Genomic DNA, 16,060 nt, shown 5'->3' on the forward strand with positions numbered 1-16,060 from the left:
CCTCCTGATTTCAGCTAGTGTGCAACTTCCCCCGCTGTTCGCGAAGGTGGTATCTCCCGAGAACAAGCAGTCACCTCCCCTCCCTAAGTCAGATTTGTCTCCACTCCAAGGAAATGCACTGTACCTTCCAGTCGAGTAAAGAAACTGTAGTTAGAGTCTTTCAGCTGGACGCCCAAAGATACATTCAGCAGAAAAGAAAAAAGAAAAAAAAGGGCGAGGTTGTCTTCACTGAAGAAAGCTGGCGTCCAAATTTAGGCTAAGAAGTCATGAGGAGAATACTTTCGAATCCCAGGGAGATACTCTGAGCCCTCCTCCCCTCCTCCTTCCAATGTTTCAGTGGTTGGGGCCATGGCCTCTCAGTCAGGGTAAGAAATGCAATAGTTGGCTTCTTTTCTTATTTCTGCTGGTGTGTGTGTTAAGGATAAACATGCGAGTTTCCAGTGTGCATACATGTTTCGGTATAAACCAGATCAGATGGTTCCGTGGTTGTTACCTAATTGTTTTGTCACAGAACTCCACTCCTATATTTACAGGGCTCAGATAACCATCAGATCTTCCCTTTTTCTGCTTGTGTTGAAGACATGACCTGCCTGTTGTGTTATGAGCTCGAAGCATCTGAGCTGATTAAATTGAGTACAGAGTGAACCGTCTTTTCAACTCTGGAGACTTTGACCTTTTCAGTTTGGCACACTGTTACAATGCTTCAATAGATATTGCTCTCTGTATACGTAGAGATATAAAACATTGGTAGACATGGGGTTTTTCTCCTTTGTTAATGGTTGACCTTTAATACGTTAATCTGTTGGCTATATATGGTCTTTTTCTTAATGCAAATCTAATATGCAAAGCAAATTTCTTTGCCTTTAAATGATTAGCATAGGGAAAAAAAAAAGATTTGTTTCAAAATGGATCCCTAAGAAACCTGTGGGAGGGTTTATTGGAAGGCCGCAGACACAAACCAGCTGCATGTATAGTTATTATAGTTCATGTGTTATTTGGACATAATGCGACGTCAGATGCTGCAAGGACAACTCTCCATTACTCAGAATGCAAAATGAAGATTAAATTTTAAAGTGTACCAGTAGAAATATTAGGATAGATCGTGAATCTGTTTAAAATTGATAGATTTAAGAGAGCATTAAAGTCAAAACAGTACAGTTTGTATCGGGATCCGGTTTTTAAACAGTAGGGGGCTGACTGCTTTTGACGCTGCTTATTCGACGCCATAACGTCAGTTTGGCTGACCTGAGGACAGCAAGCACAGACTGCAAACAAACATGGCAGGTGAAGAAGTGACTGTTGCGAAAGCGCCGTCCCGTTTTAAATCGGCGGTATGCCAGCATTTTGGTTTTCCCAAGTCGTATAAACATGGTGAGAGCACAACCAGCATGATGCAGCACATACAGCGGCACCATCCACAGCAGCTGGAGACGCCAGAGCCTGAGCCAAGGGCTGAGAGTGTAGATATGCTGATATTCCAGAAGAAAAACATGGGAACCCCAAGCCAGAAAGACAAGTTGCTCTGACGTTATTTAAAGATAATTATCTTATTTGTATTTGACTTGATTGATGAAGACGTTTCCAGTTTCACTTTTTGAAAGGAAATGATTGAAGAAAATGTGCAGTGTTTTTTTTTTCAACTTTTTCTTTAAAACTTAGTTGTTGTTTTTTTTTTAAACACAGTAATTATCTTCAATTGGGAATCAAATCATGTCTTTACAGCCCTATGTACTGAAGTAACCATGAGCTTTTTCTGGGGAATCATGACTGAAGGTTGTGCCTATCGTTTTGGCACAAAAGAAGGGAATTTCTCCTTTTAGATTATTTTTGTGCAGCGATTGCATTTTACTGTTTTACTCTCACTGTCTTTCAAATGCTAAACCATTCACACACATTGTAGCCCTCATACATGGAACACTGTTGAATGTTCGAAGTGGAGGCGTTTAATGGTGACCAAGTGTTTTTCAGCCGTTTAAGTTTTAAAATGAAATCTTTTTTTTTTTCTATTTTTTTAATTTGCAGTTTTGAAGCAGCTCTACTTTCATGCACAATACTTGATACAAAAAATGTAATGTCAGTACCATGGTTGGAACAATGTTTACTCCCATCTTCAATTTTTTATTTTTTATTTATTTTTTAGGTGGGGGGGGGGTTATATCTCTAATGATTACAGCAGAAATACTATGGAAGGCTGATGTTTATAATTCACATTTATCTAGAAACTAGCTGTTGCTGGATTCCAACTTTTTTCCTGGTTGGACAGTGTTTATTTCCGATTGAACAATAATTGAAGGGATATGTACTGAAACTGCAGAAGATCCACTTTTTAAAATATCTGTTCTTTGCTTGAGTTTCTGTCACATCTTAATTAGTTGTAATCTAAACAAACAAAGGTATCTCCTGATCATTATCTGTGTAAAACTCGCTAATTAGATCGAAGGGCTGAGAATAGTGTTTGCAAAGAAACTTGGCCAGGGGTGTTTGATCAATATTGTGACAACCGTGACTCCGTCACACCTGAAAATTACATCAGTAGTCTCGTTTACATATGCATGCACTAACATGACTGCGGCTACAGCACACAAACAGGGCAACTCTGTGTGTGCAAGATTTAATCATGAGTTCACAGTGGTGCAACAAATGACTCTTTGGGAGATATCTTGAATCTTGTTATTCTTATTTTAAAGGTAATGTTAGTGTGGCATACCTTTTTACAATTCTCAACACAGTTCCTGTTGTTTCTTTAATATTACCAGTAATGTCTCTGTTGCATACATCAATTGTTATCTGCTAAAAATCACTATTTACATGCTTAGTTTTTGATACTAGCTACAACTCCACAGTGATTGGTGAGAATATACACTCTTTTATAATTTCCGGTCGACCGTCGACGTCACAGACCACAGCAATCAAAGGCGAGCGAGGACTGCAGCAACCCGGTAGACGGTGTTTACAGGTTGCAGTCAGCTGGCTCTTGTTTGAGGTCCTGTTTGCCTTTTTTTTTCATGCTGTTTGAATTCTGGGTCAAGATTCGCTGCCGAGTTTTCATGCGTTCACAGAACACCTCGTCCCGTATCAGTCTGACTGCTCTGTATAAACATTGCAGGAGTAGATCTGATTTCAATCACGTTATTTGGATATGTTAATCCAACTCTGAAAGCTTTGACTCAGTCAAGCTACCAAACACAGCTTTTCTCCATATGTTGTGAAGATTTATAATCCTTCAGCAAAGTCCAGTTTTATTCAGACTAATGCGATGATTTGTTTTTCTGGTGTTGCGTGTCATATTCAGTCACTGATACAATGCATTTTAAGTTAAGTTTGGTTATTGTTGCTTTCAGATTTAAGTGGAAATGTATATATAAGAAAAACATGTTTCTTGACGCTGTCTTCCTTCTTTGTGTTTCAAATAGCGGCTTTCACACTACCACAAATGCAGCAGTAGCTCAGCAATGACACCAAGGTTCATTTTAACCTAGCCAAACCTGACTTCTTTGAGCACGCCCTGAGACCATTGAAATGCAGGAAGCATTATTTCCAGGGCCACCTCTGAAGCCACAGACATCATTTATAGCATGAAAGACCCTCAAATGATAGTTGGTGCTTGTCCGCTGTGTGGTAGAGCAGGCTAAATAACTGGCATGAGGCACAATTTACTGGATTATGGCTTGAGTAAATGATCTGCGCTGTAAGTTTTAGTAGACACTTGTCTGTACAAGGTAATCAGCGGTCAGTTCCGTCGTAGCAGGTTTGTCATTATGGAAAGTGTGTGTTTTTTCAGGTTTTGACTCCGTCTAGTCTAAGCTGGGATGATAAATGTGTTGCACAACAATGGACTTCTCTTTGCCCTTCTTCTGATAAAACTGTTGCCAATACAATGTTTCAGTCAGTGGTTACAGCTTGGATGGCTTCCTGTGAATTGCTTGAATGTAGCATAGTTGTAGCGTAAATCACATTTGCCTGCTGTGCGTAATGATGACTCACAGTTGGGTGATGTTGATGATGTAAAACAGGCAGAGGTTTTGTAAAAAGTGATTTGTAAACTACGCCTTAGACCCATTGATAAGTTTTGCCTACAGTTAGATGCTGCTGACAGCAATCGTTCTGCGGGATATGACGACATGCCTTATTGTTCATGTTTTAAATGACAGTCCACAGGAGGGTTATGGTTCGTACATGCAGTCTGTATTTATTTGACACAGGTGTTGCTTTGTGCAACAGCTTTAGTTGTTCAGCTTCATTTAGGAATCAGTTTTCCATCTGCTTTCTTACATCTTTTCAGTGTTACTTAGTGGAGATTAAAAACAGCCTTGTGTAATGTGTGTCTAAAGTATGAGGAGATTCTGTGCCGGCTGCATAATCACACCTTGTCAACAGTCTAAAAAAATCACAGCTGTCAATCGGTAGGCGACATGCCTGGCTGACATTATGCTCATTTCTCATTTCAAGTGTTGTGACTGCTTCCCGTTGAACAAGCAGGGCTGAGCGTGCCTCCTCTCCCCAAATCGCCATTTACTCCTGCCAGTGGCATTATTTGAGGCTTCAGCGTACATTAGAAAGACGTTAACAGCCCCGGCCTTCTCTCCCTCACAGTGTACACAGTTTTATGACGCGGGGCGGTGCCTGTGTCGAATCACGCTCCCTCTTAGGACGCTGCCCTTAAACGCCTCGCTGCTTGTTTATGTTTGCTCTGTACATACTACGCTCAGAAGGAAAATAAAGGCAGGCTGCGGATGGTTTGGCTTCTCTCAGCTGCAGTTGTAATGGGCGTGTGTCTGTTTTGTCTATTAAGTCGTACTCAGAAAGATGCGGTTCATAAAATCGCACAACGCGATCAAAAGTTTTCTCTGCTGTTGTGCGGAGTTTCATTGACCGTCTGTACCAGGAGATTACCCGCCGAAGACGTTACTGCACAGCGTCTGGACTGCTCAAAGCTTATTAGACACTACTTTCTCCACAGGTCATCTGCATGTCACTCGTGTTTTGGGTTTCGATAATGGTTGTCCACTTTGCCATTTGCCTAAAGCAGTGACTGAATGTACTGATAAAATTATTGGTCTCCATTTTCAGTTGTATTTCTCGATGAGGAAGAAGATCATTAACAGACATAATTTAGATTTTTTTTTTTTTATAGGGTTTAGTTTGTAGTAGTGCCCATTTTTAGCCATCCTTGGTCAATCATGACATGAAGAGCTTGCTTTTTGTCCACATTTCCTCCGCACGCTTTTTATTTCGATTTGTTCTTTTTTGTGTTGACAGCAACATGAACCGTGAGGACCGGAATGTGCTCCGAATGAAAGAAAGAGAAAGGAGAAATCAAGAAATCCAACAGGGAGGAGGAGAGGCCTTTCCAGCAAATTCCCCTCTCTTTTCTGAACCCTACAAAGTGGTACGTTTCCCCTCACTCGCCTTTACTCTCGGCATGTAATTGATCAGTCACTTGCAAGGAATGTGTAGCACAGACAGGAAGTGGGAACTGCACATACGATGAGAAGACAGTATGGCAAAACAGTTTGGTTACATTTGCTTTAAAACATTATTCTCTCCAACTATTTGTTTCCGTGTTTCTTTCCTGACATCCTTCCTCACGTATTCTTTTTGTGATACTTGCCTGAATGGATGACGGGCGTTTTTACAGTTATCCTCATAACACTGCAGTGCCTGTATTGTTTAAAGTTGGTGTGTGAGAAAGTCAAAAGGTCCAAGTCCCCATGCAGGAGTTGCTTTGTTGAACTTGTCCGAACACATTCTACTGGCAAGAATATTAAACGTTTAATCAAGGTGAACACACAAACTTAAAGACATAATTATATTCTCGTTTTAATCATGTGTCATTAAAGAAAGAAAGAATAAAATGTTTTGTACATTCACGATTGAACGTTACCCCTGTGATTAGTGTGATAGTCTAATTTTCAACAAAGCACCCAGTTAACTTTTTTGACACCATGTGACCTTGGTGAGCTTTATTGGAAGTAAACAAAAGGATGTTCCACCGCTGTTCTTAGCGCGCCTTCCTCTTGTGCTTACAGACACACATAAATGTAGGCCAGCCGGCTCCTGCCCAGCCAATATAATTGTAAAGAGGATTTGAGTTCTCTGTGGGTCTAATCTTTGCCACTAACCAGATTTGAACAGATGTAAGTGGCTCCTCTCCTTCGCTAGTGCCAGCCATCAAAGAGGCAGCGAGGAATGTGTCCTGACAGGTTGGGAATAAAAAAGCCACCACTGGTGAGTGGCCAGTGTTGGCGTTTCTGTGTGTGTGTGTTTGTGTGTTTGGAACCACAACAAAGAGGAAAATAAAAACGTTGGCATTATGGACAAAAAAAAAAAAACAACCCTTGACCTTTAGAAAGAAAGAATGAATTTCCTCAAATGATGCTGTCATGCATGTTTGTTTCTCTGACTTCAGAACAGTGAAACTATTTAAAATATGAGATGGGACATCATGGTAAGGACAACCTGAGTCTATTGGCTGTTCTGTACTTTGTACCTGGTATTGTTGCTTGTGCAAATCTTATGTAAGCTTCAGTTTGAATTTTTTTTTTTCTTCTCTGTCACGCTCCACTAAGTGGAAGTTTACAGTGTTCTGCTTTAAAGACCTAGTGTGCTCACAGCTGCAGCTGTGGCCTCCCAGATGTAGACCAGCACAGCAGTAATATTTTTTTATGGTGCAGGGTTCTCGTACCCGCTCAGCTGCACACAGCGAAGAGCGTTAAACGCTCCATCAAGATGCACAATCTTCTTCAAGTTTTTGTTATGTTATGGTTGAGGCATGATGTTTTAAGTTGGAAAGAGAGATATAAAAAAAAAAAAAATCATCAAACTTTTAAATATCAGGTTTGGTTACCCATAAAGACTTTGTTTACATGTGGTGAGATCGTACTAATCCCCAGAGACAATGCAAAAATGTGCCTCAGTGAATTAAAAATTGATAAAGACAGTCATGTTTGCATTTGGCTACATAATCAGAGAGAAATTGATGTGTTAGTTTAATTTTTTTCCTCCCTTTGTAATGTACTTCTGTTGCTGGGAAGGATATTGCTGATAATCGAAGCACCACTTCATGATCGGGAATTTTCATTTGACAGAGAAACAAATCTTTGGCATTATTCAGTTTTCTGTCAAGGTTTGTTTAGATTACAGAGCAACATGGAAGTGTGTACTGAGAGAAATTTAATGCAGTCAATATTAGATAATATACAGGTTTGATGTCAATACAATAATCATACTGCACTACAACTGTGTTGTTTATTGGCTGTTTTTATTCTGCAGAACACAGTGTTGCAATCAATGTGGCTGTAAACACAGTTTGTGAAGGAAACTAATGATTCAGCTGTTTCTAGTTAAACCTTAAGCACTTTTGTAGTTTTTTGTAGCTTTTAGGTTTATCTGCCAACAAAGTGACTGTGCCACTATCGGTATGCATTTGAAGCTTTCTAGAAACAAAACTTGGATTAAGAGCGCATGTCAAGGCAAGAGTGCCTCAGAAAAGTGTGTGATTCTCCTGTTCACTGACGCGACATGCTCGCAGGAGGTGGTGGAGCGTACGTTATGACCAATTTGGTTACATTTCCTGCTGCAGATAACGGCTTGTGTTTCCTCACCTTCAGTTTGAATCTGTCAAACAAAACGGCGGTGTGGGGCTTCGTGTGAAACTGGATACTGAGCTCAGGCCTCTGTCACGGGCTACTTGCAGATGGGTTGACTGGAATCCGTGGCCTCAGAGTGATTGATTCACCTCTGTGTTGGAACTGTGGGCTGACCCTTATCTGTTTTCACAGATGGGTTTGGGCTGCGCAGTACTAACTCTGTGATGAGCTGATCAGAGCCTTTTCTATTTCCAATAGACAATTTCTAATATAATGCAACAGTTTAGTTTATGTTCAATGAAAATCTGAATTTTTAATATCAAGTTTCTGTGTGGTTCTTTGGAATCAATTTTTAACCATTACTATGAAAGCACAAAAGTTAAACTTGTACCAGTAATTGTTTTTGTTTTTCCCTGCATTTCCTCATTCTGTCCGTTTTCCCCCTCTTTCTTGTCTGTAGACCAGTAAAGAAGATAAACTGTCCAGCCGTATTCAGAGCATGCTGGGCAATTACGACGAGATGAAAGAACCGATTGGTGACACACTTCCAAAGCCTGTTGGAAAACCTTCTAACAGCTCGTCTTCCTCAGAGGACAAGTCGGGCCCACCCTTGTTTGTCGGGGACCACCGTGGCATCGGTAGCGGTGGCAGCAGCCAGAGCAGTAAGTGGACTCCTGTCGGCCCTGCAGCAGGGGGATCATCATCCCAGTCTCAGAAACGCTCAGGACTCCAGGGCGGACATAGCAGCCAGAGGAGCAACGGGGGAAGTAGCGGCAGCAGCAACAGTAGCCAAAGAGGGGAGGTGCGGGAAAAGAAGTCGAGCAAACACAGCGGCGGCTCGGAGCACTCGAAGTCGCACACGTCGAGTCCAGCTAAGGGCTCCCTGAGCTCCTCCAGCGGTCACTCGCGGAGCTCTTTGTCTGCCGAGCAGCACCACAGCAAAGAACGTTACCGCTCCAAGTCCCCACGCGACAGGGAAGCAAACTGGGACTCTCCCTCACGGGTTCACACCTCCTTCCCCAGCGGACAGCACTCGAGCCAGTCGTTTCCCCCGTCTCTTATGTCCAAGCCCATCCCCATGCAGCAGAAGCCCACGGCATACGTGCGGCCTATGGATGGCCAGGAAACCGCGGAACCCAAGAGCTCGCAAGCAGAAAGTTACAGCGGACAGTCGCACAGTAGCACCATGGGAGAGATGAAGTCCAATGGAAAAGCCTCGCTTTCCAAACTCAAGATACCCTCGCAACCCGTGGAGGTAAGAGTCATTGTTGGAAGGACTAGATTTTATTTCCCATTCATCTTCTAAAGGCTTGTGCAAACAGGAGAAACCTATGAATCTATCATTTAGAAATGAAACTGCCTTTAAATTTTTGGCTTACTCTGGCAAAACAGTCCAAATGATTAAAAACAATGCATTACTTTAACAATGTAGTGCAATAAATTACCTTCCAGCTGTTGTACATATCTGAGCAAACTTGTAGGTCTCATGAAGTTGCTCAAGCGTGACTCTCTGAACTCAAAATGTCTCTGCTAAGCACGGCGTCTCTGTCTTTAGGGATCCGGGGATGCCAACTGCGTAGATGAAATTCTAAAGGTATGAGCACTATTTTGCATTTTTGTAGCACTTTCTGAATATTTTTCATCTTTCGTCAAGCCACAAATTCATCACGGGTGTTCTAATGTATCCAACCAAATAAAGGCATTTCATATTATTCTCAACTTTCAGCTAATTTGCACTTTTCCCCTGTGGGCATTTCTTTTTTTTTTTAATTCAGGAAATGACTCAGTCGTGGCCTCCACCGCTGACAGCCATCCACACCCCCTGCAAAACGGAGCCCTCCAAGTTTCCATTCCCCACCAAGGTCAGGACTGCACCAGTGTTTTTTTGTAATTCAGGCTGTCATGATGAATTCAGGCTTGATTAATCTTAATTTTTTTTTCTTTATGTTAATGCGCCATAGAAAGACCTCACATAGACATTCAGAGAAAACCTGTTTAATAGTTCTTTGACTCTGTGGAGACAGAGTTTTTTATTAATAAATACATGAACTGAGTGAATGCTAAATTACATTTCACATATTCTCTGTGATGACATATTCCCAATTTTTTTTAATTTGCAGACATATTTTTGTGTTAAAAAAGCCCCAAATGAACAAGCTAAGGAAATTAATTCTTAAGATTTTTTCTTTTTTCTGCCCTAGGATACTCACCCTTTTCCGAGTGGACACAGTAAGTCTCAAATTCTTTTCTGATCAGCACCTGAGATTAATATGTATGTAACACAATTGAGTTATATAATTTTATGTGTGTGTGTGTGTTTTTAGAGCGAGCCAGTTCATCCAAAAGCTCAAGCAGCCACCAGCCCAAAGCCTGCGATGACCAGCCAACGTAAGTGATCCACCCTTCCCTTTATTCATCAGCCCTTAGTAATAGTGGCATTGCCAACAGCGCTAAGTAGCAGTAAACAGATATGACTTAGTTAATGTCAAACTGCAGCAGTTACCCTCCTTATCGATGATACAAAGAAATAATTATGTTTTATTCTGCATCTCAGTATGCTAGAAGATGACCTGAAGCTAAGCAGTAGTGAGGACAGTGATGGAGAACAGGACTCTGCCAAGAATGCCTCAAGGAACACGTCAGCAAGGTAAAGATTAGAGCTGAGAAAACGGATGTAGGAGACATTTTAATGCTGAGTTTAGAATATCACCATGCTGGTCACATAAAATCTTCACATAGAGGAATTTTGTAGCAAAGATAGGAAACACATGCTGTGACGTAATAGGGTCCTTATGTGAACCATGGCTAGAAGTGGGACTGCAATACTCGTTTTCCATACAGTTACCCTGTTTGACTCTCTCCTGTCTTAACAACAGCACGAACAGCGAAGCGGCTGACCAGTCAAGAGACGACTCCAGCAGCCACAGCGGGTCCGAGAGCAGCTCGGGCTCGGACAGCGAGAGCGAAAGCAGCACGACCGACAGCGAAGCCAACGAGCAGCCGCGACCCGCCTCTCCCGAAGTAAATAATGAACAGTAACTTGTAACTTTCCACAAAGCGATTAGAAAGATACCTAAATTTATAATATACAAATTTGAGAGATGATTTTAAGATGGTAATTCTCTGCCCTCTCGTGTCTCTCCAGCCTGAACAACACATGGCCAACAAGTGGCAACTGGACAACTGGTTCAAAAAGACGAAGCAGCTTTCCCCTGCGTCTCCAGTGGACAGCAGCAATGCTCCACCCAAATGCAAGAAAGAAGGTCGAGATAACGGCTCAGGGCGAGGCTACGGCAGCCAGGGAGGGAGCTCGAAAGATTCGGCGACGCCCACCCCGAGCAGGGACCTGCGGGCCGCGCAGAAGGGTGCAGAAGGTGGCCGTGGGAGGCAAAAGTCGCCCGCCCAGAGCGAGGGTGGCGCAAATCCTCGAATTCGAGTGGGTAAAAAGCAACCCAAAAAGTCCGAGAAGCCCCCCGTGGTTGAGGAACCCAAGGGAGGTTTGAGAGTGGAGACCGAGCCCGCTCCGGACATACCTCGGCCCAAAGCTCCCACTAAAGGTTCCCGTAAGCCAAGCATCAAAAAAGAGCCCAAATCCTCACCGAGGCCCACCGCGGCCTCCGTCACCACCACCGCCGACAAACGCAAGGGCAAGATAGCCAGCAAAACTTCCCAGAAGTCTCGAGAATTTGTCGACACGGACTCCTCGTCGTCGGACTCCGAGGGGAACGAAAGCATCCCGTCCTCGTCGCAGACGCCCAAATACACAGAGAGCATCAGAACCCCTGTGTGTGTGTTTTCTCCTATGGAAGAGAAAGAACTGTTGTCTCCGCTCAGTGACCCTGAGGAGCGCTACCCTGCGAGGCAGCCGCCGCAGCAGGTTTTACTCGTGAAGATAGGTTAGTCAAAACTACTCCCCAACATTCATTCTCGTACTATAAATGGACTCTCTTATCTGTCTTGGTATTGCGCTCATCTAGCCAGAGGACATATTACACCACAGGTTTTCTTTACTTCAGGATCAAACCTTACCTGCCCTTCCCTTTCCTTCCCGTTTCCTATAGATCTCAGCTTGTTGTTGAGAATCCCAGGGCGGCCCTACAAAGAGCCCGCAGAGATAAAAGTGGAGAGGGACGACTCTCTGGACAGGGACAGCAAAGACTTCAGCAAGCAGAGCACCGAGAAGAGCTCAAGCAAAGCCAAGAGGAAACACAAGGTAGAGCACGTTCTCTTTTTTTCTTTCAGATGTTGGTATGTTACTTCAGTATTTCTCGCTGCACAAATCATGAAAACATCAAATTGCATTTAAGTCAGTCAGCAGTTATGTCTTGGTGGCGATCCAAAGCAAAATCTTTTGTTGTGCTTTTCAGAATGACGATGAAAGTGCCAAGATAGAGGGGAAGCGGTGCAAACTGGAGGATAAGTCTCTGTCTCATCATAAAAACAGCAGTAAAGAGTGAGTATTTTTCATTTTTTTGTCCTCATTGAGATTCACAGAAAGCTCTCTACACACTGGGAACACTTGCCGCTCGTAGAGTGATGGTAGTACTTCATTTTTGAGAGGCGCAACCAAGCTTGCCAGACGTCCTTCAATTCACAAAATAAACTCAAATGATCATCGTAAAATCAAAGCATAAAGTTCAGCAACTTGGCCATGTTTAGCACATCTCTGCCTCCTGTTGCTGCAACGTTAATTCTACATCTTTGCAATGTATTTCTTGAAAGACATCAGAATTTTTATTTAGTTGAACAACGTTGCTAAATATGTCTTTTTTTTTTTTTTTTTTTTTGTGATTCAAATTCAAGCAGGTCTAAAAGATCTTTGGAGAAGAAAGAGGAGCCGGTCCCCTCTCCTTCTATGTCCGGCCTCCAGCGAACGCCGAAGGCAGAGCATCCGAGTCGGAAGAGGACGGTCAGCCAGTCGTCCACCTCGCTGTCCAGCGGCGCAGGAAGTGGGAAAGAGGGGAGCCACGGCACCAAGGGCAGCTCCACCTCCAAACACAGAAAAGGAGAGGACAAGGGACGCAGCACACGTGACTGCAAGGTGGGTGCGAGTCTCATCTTATCGCCGGGCACTCGCCGCCTGCGTGGACACCCGGCGAACACTGGATCCTGCGACGTCTGAGAACAGGTTTTCACGCCCAGCTGCGCGGCGTGTGTGTATTCCCTCCGGAGATAAAGCGACTGCACAGAGGACAAAACAGTTGTTGCTGTGAGAAGAAGACAAACAGTTAGGCTAGCTTGATGGATGAAAGTGTATGTTTATATTCGTGCTTCTCCTAAATGTTACAGTATAATCTATAACGTCACAGTATAAAAGACTCCACAATTCAAGTATTTACTTCTTTTTTTTTTTTTTTTTTTTTGTCACTACTCGGAGGCAATTTATTTCCTCTTGACCGTGCTCTTGCTGCCTTTTCCATTTTTATCGCTCTTTTTCAAAAACCAAGATCCTTTCTTCCCCCCCACCCCTCTTCAACGTGTATTTCCTCTCGCTGTTTCTGCAGGAGAAATCCTCAAAGGGCTGCGATAACCAGCTGGCTGTGCCTCCACTCTCCACAGATGGGTCCAAGTCTCAAAGATCCAAGCTGGTGTTTGAGGACAGGTAAGAGGAGACCTTTCCACTGCGGATAACCCCTCAGCAGGGCACACCGAGAGAATGGCTGTTGGATCTAGGGTTGCCTTTGATGCATAAAGCTGTAGGAGGCTGGGGAGGTCATGAATGATGTGTCTGCATGCCAGCAAGATGATGTAAATTTCCATTTTAAAAGCTTCTCTGCTGGGAATCTCTGTTCTTTTCATGCCGAGGTAAAGAAACAACACAGCCTGGGCCCTTAGTTTGATGCCTTTTGTTTCAGATTTTGATTTAATGGAAGAGATTTTCAAGGGTTTCAGACATTCTTTGTGTTTTTACTTTAGAGATTCCGTGATTAGAGAATGAACACGCTGAAACTGAGCCAAGACACAGCATTGGAAACCGTTTCTGTTAACATTATTTTGTTTTTCCGCCTCCACAGGTAAATCAAATTTGGTTAATTTAGCTAATGAATTTCCTTTCAGGGTCCATTCAGCAGATCACTACCTACAAGAGGCCAAGAAACTTAAACACAATGCAGATGCACTGGTAAGAGCGCACACACACACACGCACACTAAATCACCATTTGCTGGTGTAATTGAGAAGTTGTGGTGTCAGTTGTTGCATGCAAAGCAGTGAGAGGAGAGGACAACAAGGTCAACACGTTTGGAAACTGAACCCGAGTGATATTTTGCATCAAGCTTAATGCCACTGGTTGATATGTAGTCTCAGTTGTTGATACATTTGCTTGTTGGATCATTATATTAGTCTTTATATTGTTTTTTTCCAACTTGTTTTCTTAAGTAAAATCCCCCAAAATAAAAAAAAAGTAGAGCTACAGTCTTGTTACCTGGCTACTGTGGTTATATATAACTGCGTGTTTGGTATCAATTACCGGCATGGATAATATGAGGAGCTGTTACTCTTTCTTATGTAAGATCGTTGAGGACCAACACAAACACAGTTCATACAGTTAGAGAACTTTCTCGTCCATGTCACGTCTGTATCAGCCATATCAAATCACTCTCATGTGAACAGCATTTCACCCTCTTTAACTGGAACAGTCAGTGAAGGCCATGCAGTGTTGGACGAGAGCGTAGCCACTGACTTGGGAAGCAACACCGGGCACAAATGAAAATGTTTTTCTTTTTCTGAACAGTTGGACCGTTTCGAGAAGGCCGTTTACTACCTGGACGCTGTGGTGTCCTTCATCGAATGTGGTAATGCTCTGGAAAAGAGTGCTCAAGAGGCCAAATCTCCCTTCCCCATGTATGGCGAAACTGTGGAACTCATCAAGTAAGGACAAATACATTCGTCATTGTCAAACAAACACAGTTTGAGTCCAGCTTCAAAGTCTCAAAGTCTGTTTACCGGTCCGAGGGACTTTGTGTACTTATATGAATGAAATTGAGGGATTCTGTGGCTCTCAGGTCTGTTGTTACTTAAGTGAACGTTTTGAAAATGCCTGACTGTAGAAAATAGAAAAAAAAAACAAAAAACGGTGGGTTCACACAAACCCTGCAACGTGTTTCTCTTCTCTGCTTTAGGCAAGTAACTGAATCCTTCAGTATTCTGTACTAGCAGACCGCACCTTCAAGTCAAACAAATTAACAAAAGCATTGTGGGCACTATAAGTTCCAGGTTAATAAGCAGACAAACAAGTCTGTAAATTGCTACTGAATCTGCTGACACCTAGTGGTGAGACTGCAGATTGAAGCCTGATATTCCTCAAAATGCAACAGCCTACTGGTTTCTCTTTTCTCACAGAATGTGTTCAGATGGACCCACTTTCTATGATTTGTCTTGGGTTTTTTTTTTTAACTCATACTTGAAATCAAAGGACAGTAACATTTTTTTGGAGAATTGTTGGAAATTAAACCGTATTTTATTTTTCAAAAGCCAAACTTCTGTATTGTTTCTGTGTGTGCGCAGATACACTATGAAGTTAAAAAGTTACATGGCCCCAGATGCCACTTCAGCAGACAAGAGGCTCGCTGTGCTTTGGTGAGTACACACTATGGGACATGAGGTTCTGTCCCTGACCTTCGGCTTGCAGCACCCAGACCTCGCTCTCGCTAATTTTGGTTATTCGTTGAACAAAAGTTGTGTATTTAGCCCACCCCACCCTCCTCCTTTCTGCCACACGTGGTCACTCCTGCTTTGTTTGTTTAGCAACTTTTACATGGACGTTTTTCTCCTCCTCCTCCTCCCAGCCTTCGATGCCAGTCTCTTCTCTACCTGCGGTTATTCAAGCTGAGGAAAGACAGTGCTCTGAAATACTCCAAAACACTCACTGAACACTTAAAGGTACTTTCATTTGCTTGGAGAACCAAAGTCAAATAAAACTCAACTGTTTAGATCATTGTTTGTTTTTTGTGTGTTCATTTCTAATCTGCTGCGTACTTCATGTTGTTTCCAATAACAGAATTCTTTGAGTAACACCCAGGCTCCGTCTCCAGGAATGGGAAAGTAAGTCAAGTCCATCGTTTGCTTTTGGATGAGTGGAAAAGATTTTGTGAAAAAAAAAAAAAAAAAAAAAAAGTCATTTCTGAAAGATTAAATCAAAATTGCCAACATTAATTCAATATATCAAAATGATCCAGTCTTAGTCGATGCATGACTCTTGTTTTATTTCTCTTTCCGATCACAGTAAGGCAGCAGGCATGCCCTCTCCAGTGTCTCCCAAACTCTCCCCCGGCACGGCGGGCGGCTACTCGGCGGTCAGCAGCAGCAGCAGCAGCACCAGCTCGTCTGTGACCATACCTCAGCGTATCCACCAGATGGCTGCCAGCTACGTCCAGGTGACCTCCAACTTCCTGTACGCCACCGAGGTCTGGGACCAGGCCGAGCAGCTGTCCAAGGAGCAGAAAGGTAACTCGGAGAAAAAGACGCAGCGC

At 42.9% G+C, this 16,060-nt stretch overlaps 1 protein-coding gene across 3 annotated transcripts in view; it reads left to right on the forward strand.

Annotated features, from left to right (window-relative positions):
- The window catches only part of aff4 (AF4/FMR2 family, member 4), a 28,682-nt gene that overhangs the window by 8,939 nt on the left and 3,683 nt on the right, over positions 1-16,060 (forward strand). Inside the window, exons 1-20 of one of the 3 annotated variants that reach the window (XM_030100297.1) lie at positions 49-365; positions 5,260-5,389; positions 8,050-8,844; positions 9,145-9,183; positions 9,365-9,451; positions 9,791-9,818; positions 9,914-9,977; positions 10,144-10,236; positions 10,466-10,610; positions 10,735-11,485; positions 11,651-11,802; positions 11,957-12,042; positions 12,393-12,630; positions 13,094-13,191; positions 13,647-13,710; positions 14,323-14,459; positions 15,096-15,167; positions 15,377-15,470; positions 15,589-15,632; positions 15,814-16,034. In XM_030100297.1, coding sequence (XP_029956157.1) covers positions 349-365; positions 5,260-5,389; positions 8,050-8,844; positions 9,145-9,183; positions 9,365-9,451; positions 9,791-9,818; positions 9,914-9,977; positions 10,144-10,236; positions 10,466-10,610; positions 10,735-11,485; positions 11,651-11,802; positions 11,957-12,042; positions 12,393-12,630; positions 13,094-13,191; positions 13,647-13,710; positions 14,323-14,459; positions 15,096-15,167; positions 15,377-15,470; positions 15,589-15,632; positions 15,814-16,034 — 3,355 coding nt within the window. In that variant the 5' untranslated portion in view covers positions 49-348. Of the gene's footprint in view, positions 1-48; positions 366-5,259; positions 5,390-8,049; positions 8,845-9,144; positions 9,184-9,364; positions 9,452-9,790; positions 9,819-9,913; positions 9,978-10,143; positions 10,237-10,465; positions 10,611-10,734; positions 11,486-11,650; positions 11,803-11,956; positions 12,043-12,392; positions 12,631-13,093; positions 13,192-13,646; positions 13,711-14,322; positions 14,460-15,095; positions 15,168-15,376; positions 15,471-15,588; positions 15,633-15,813; positions 16,035-16,060 lie in introns of those variants that run through there. The other 2 variants (XM_030100298.1, XM_030100299.1) reach the window with 2 other exon arrangements.

The sequence above is a fragment of the Salarias fasciatus genome, chromosome 10 (assembly GCF_902148845.1).
Source record: "Salarias fasciatus chromosome 10, fSalaFa1.1, whole genome shotgun sequence".
Taxonomy (NCBI): domain Eukaryota; kingdom Metazoa; phylum Chordata; class Actinopteri; order Blenniiformes; family Blenniidae; genus Salarias; species Salarias fasciatus.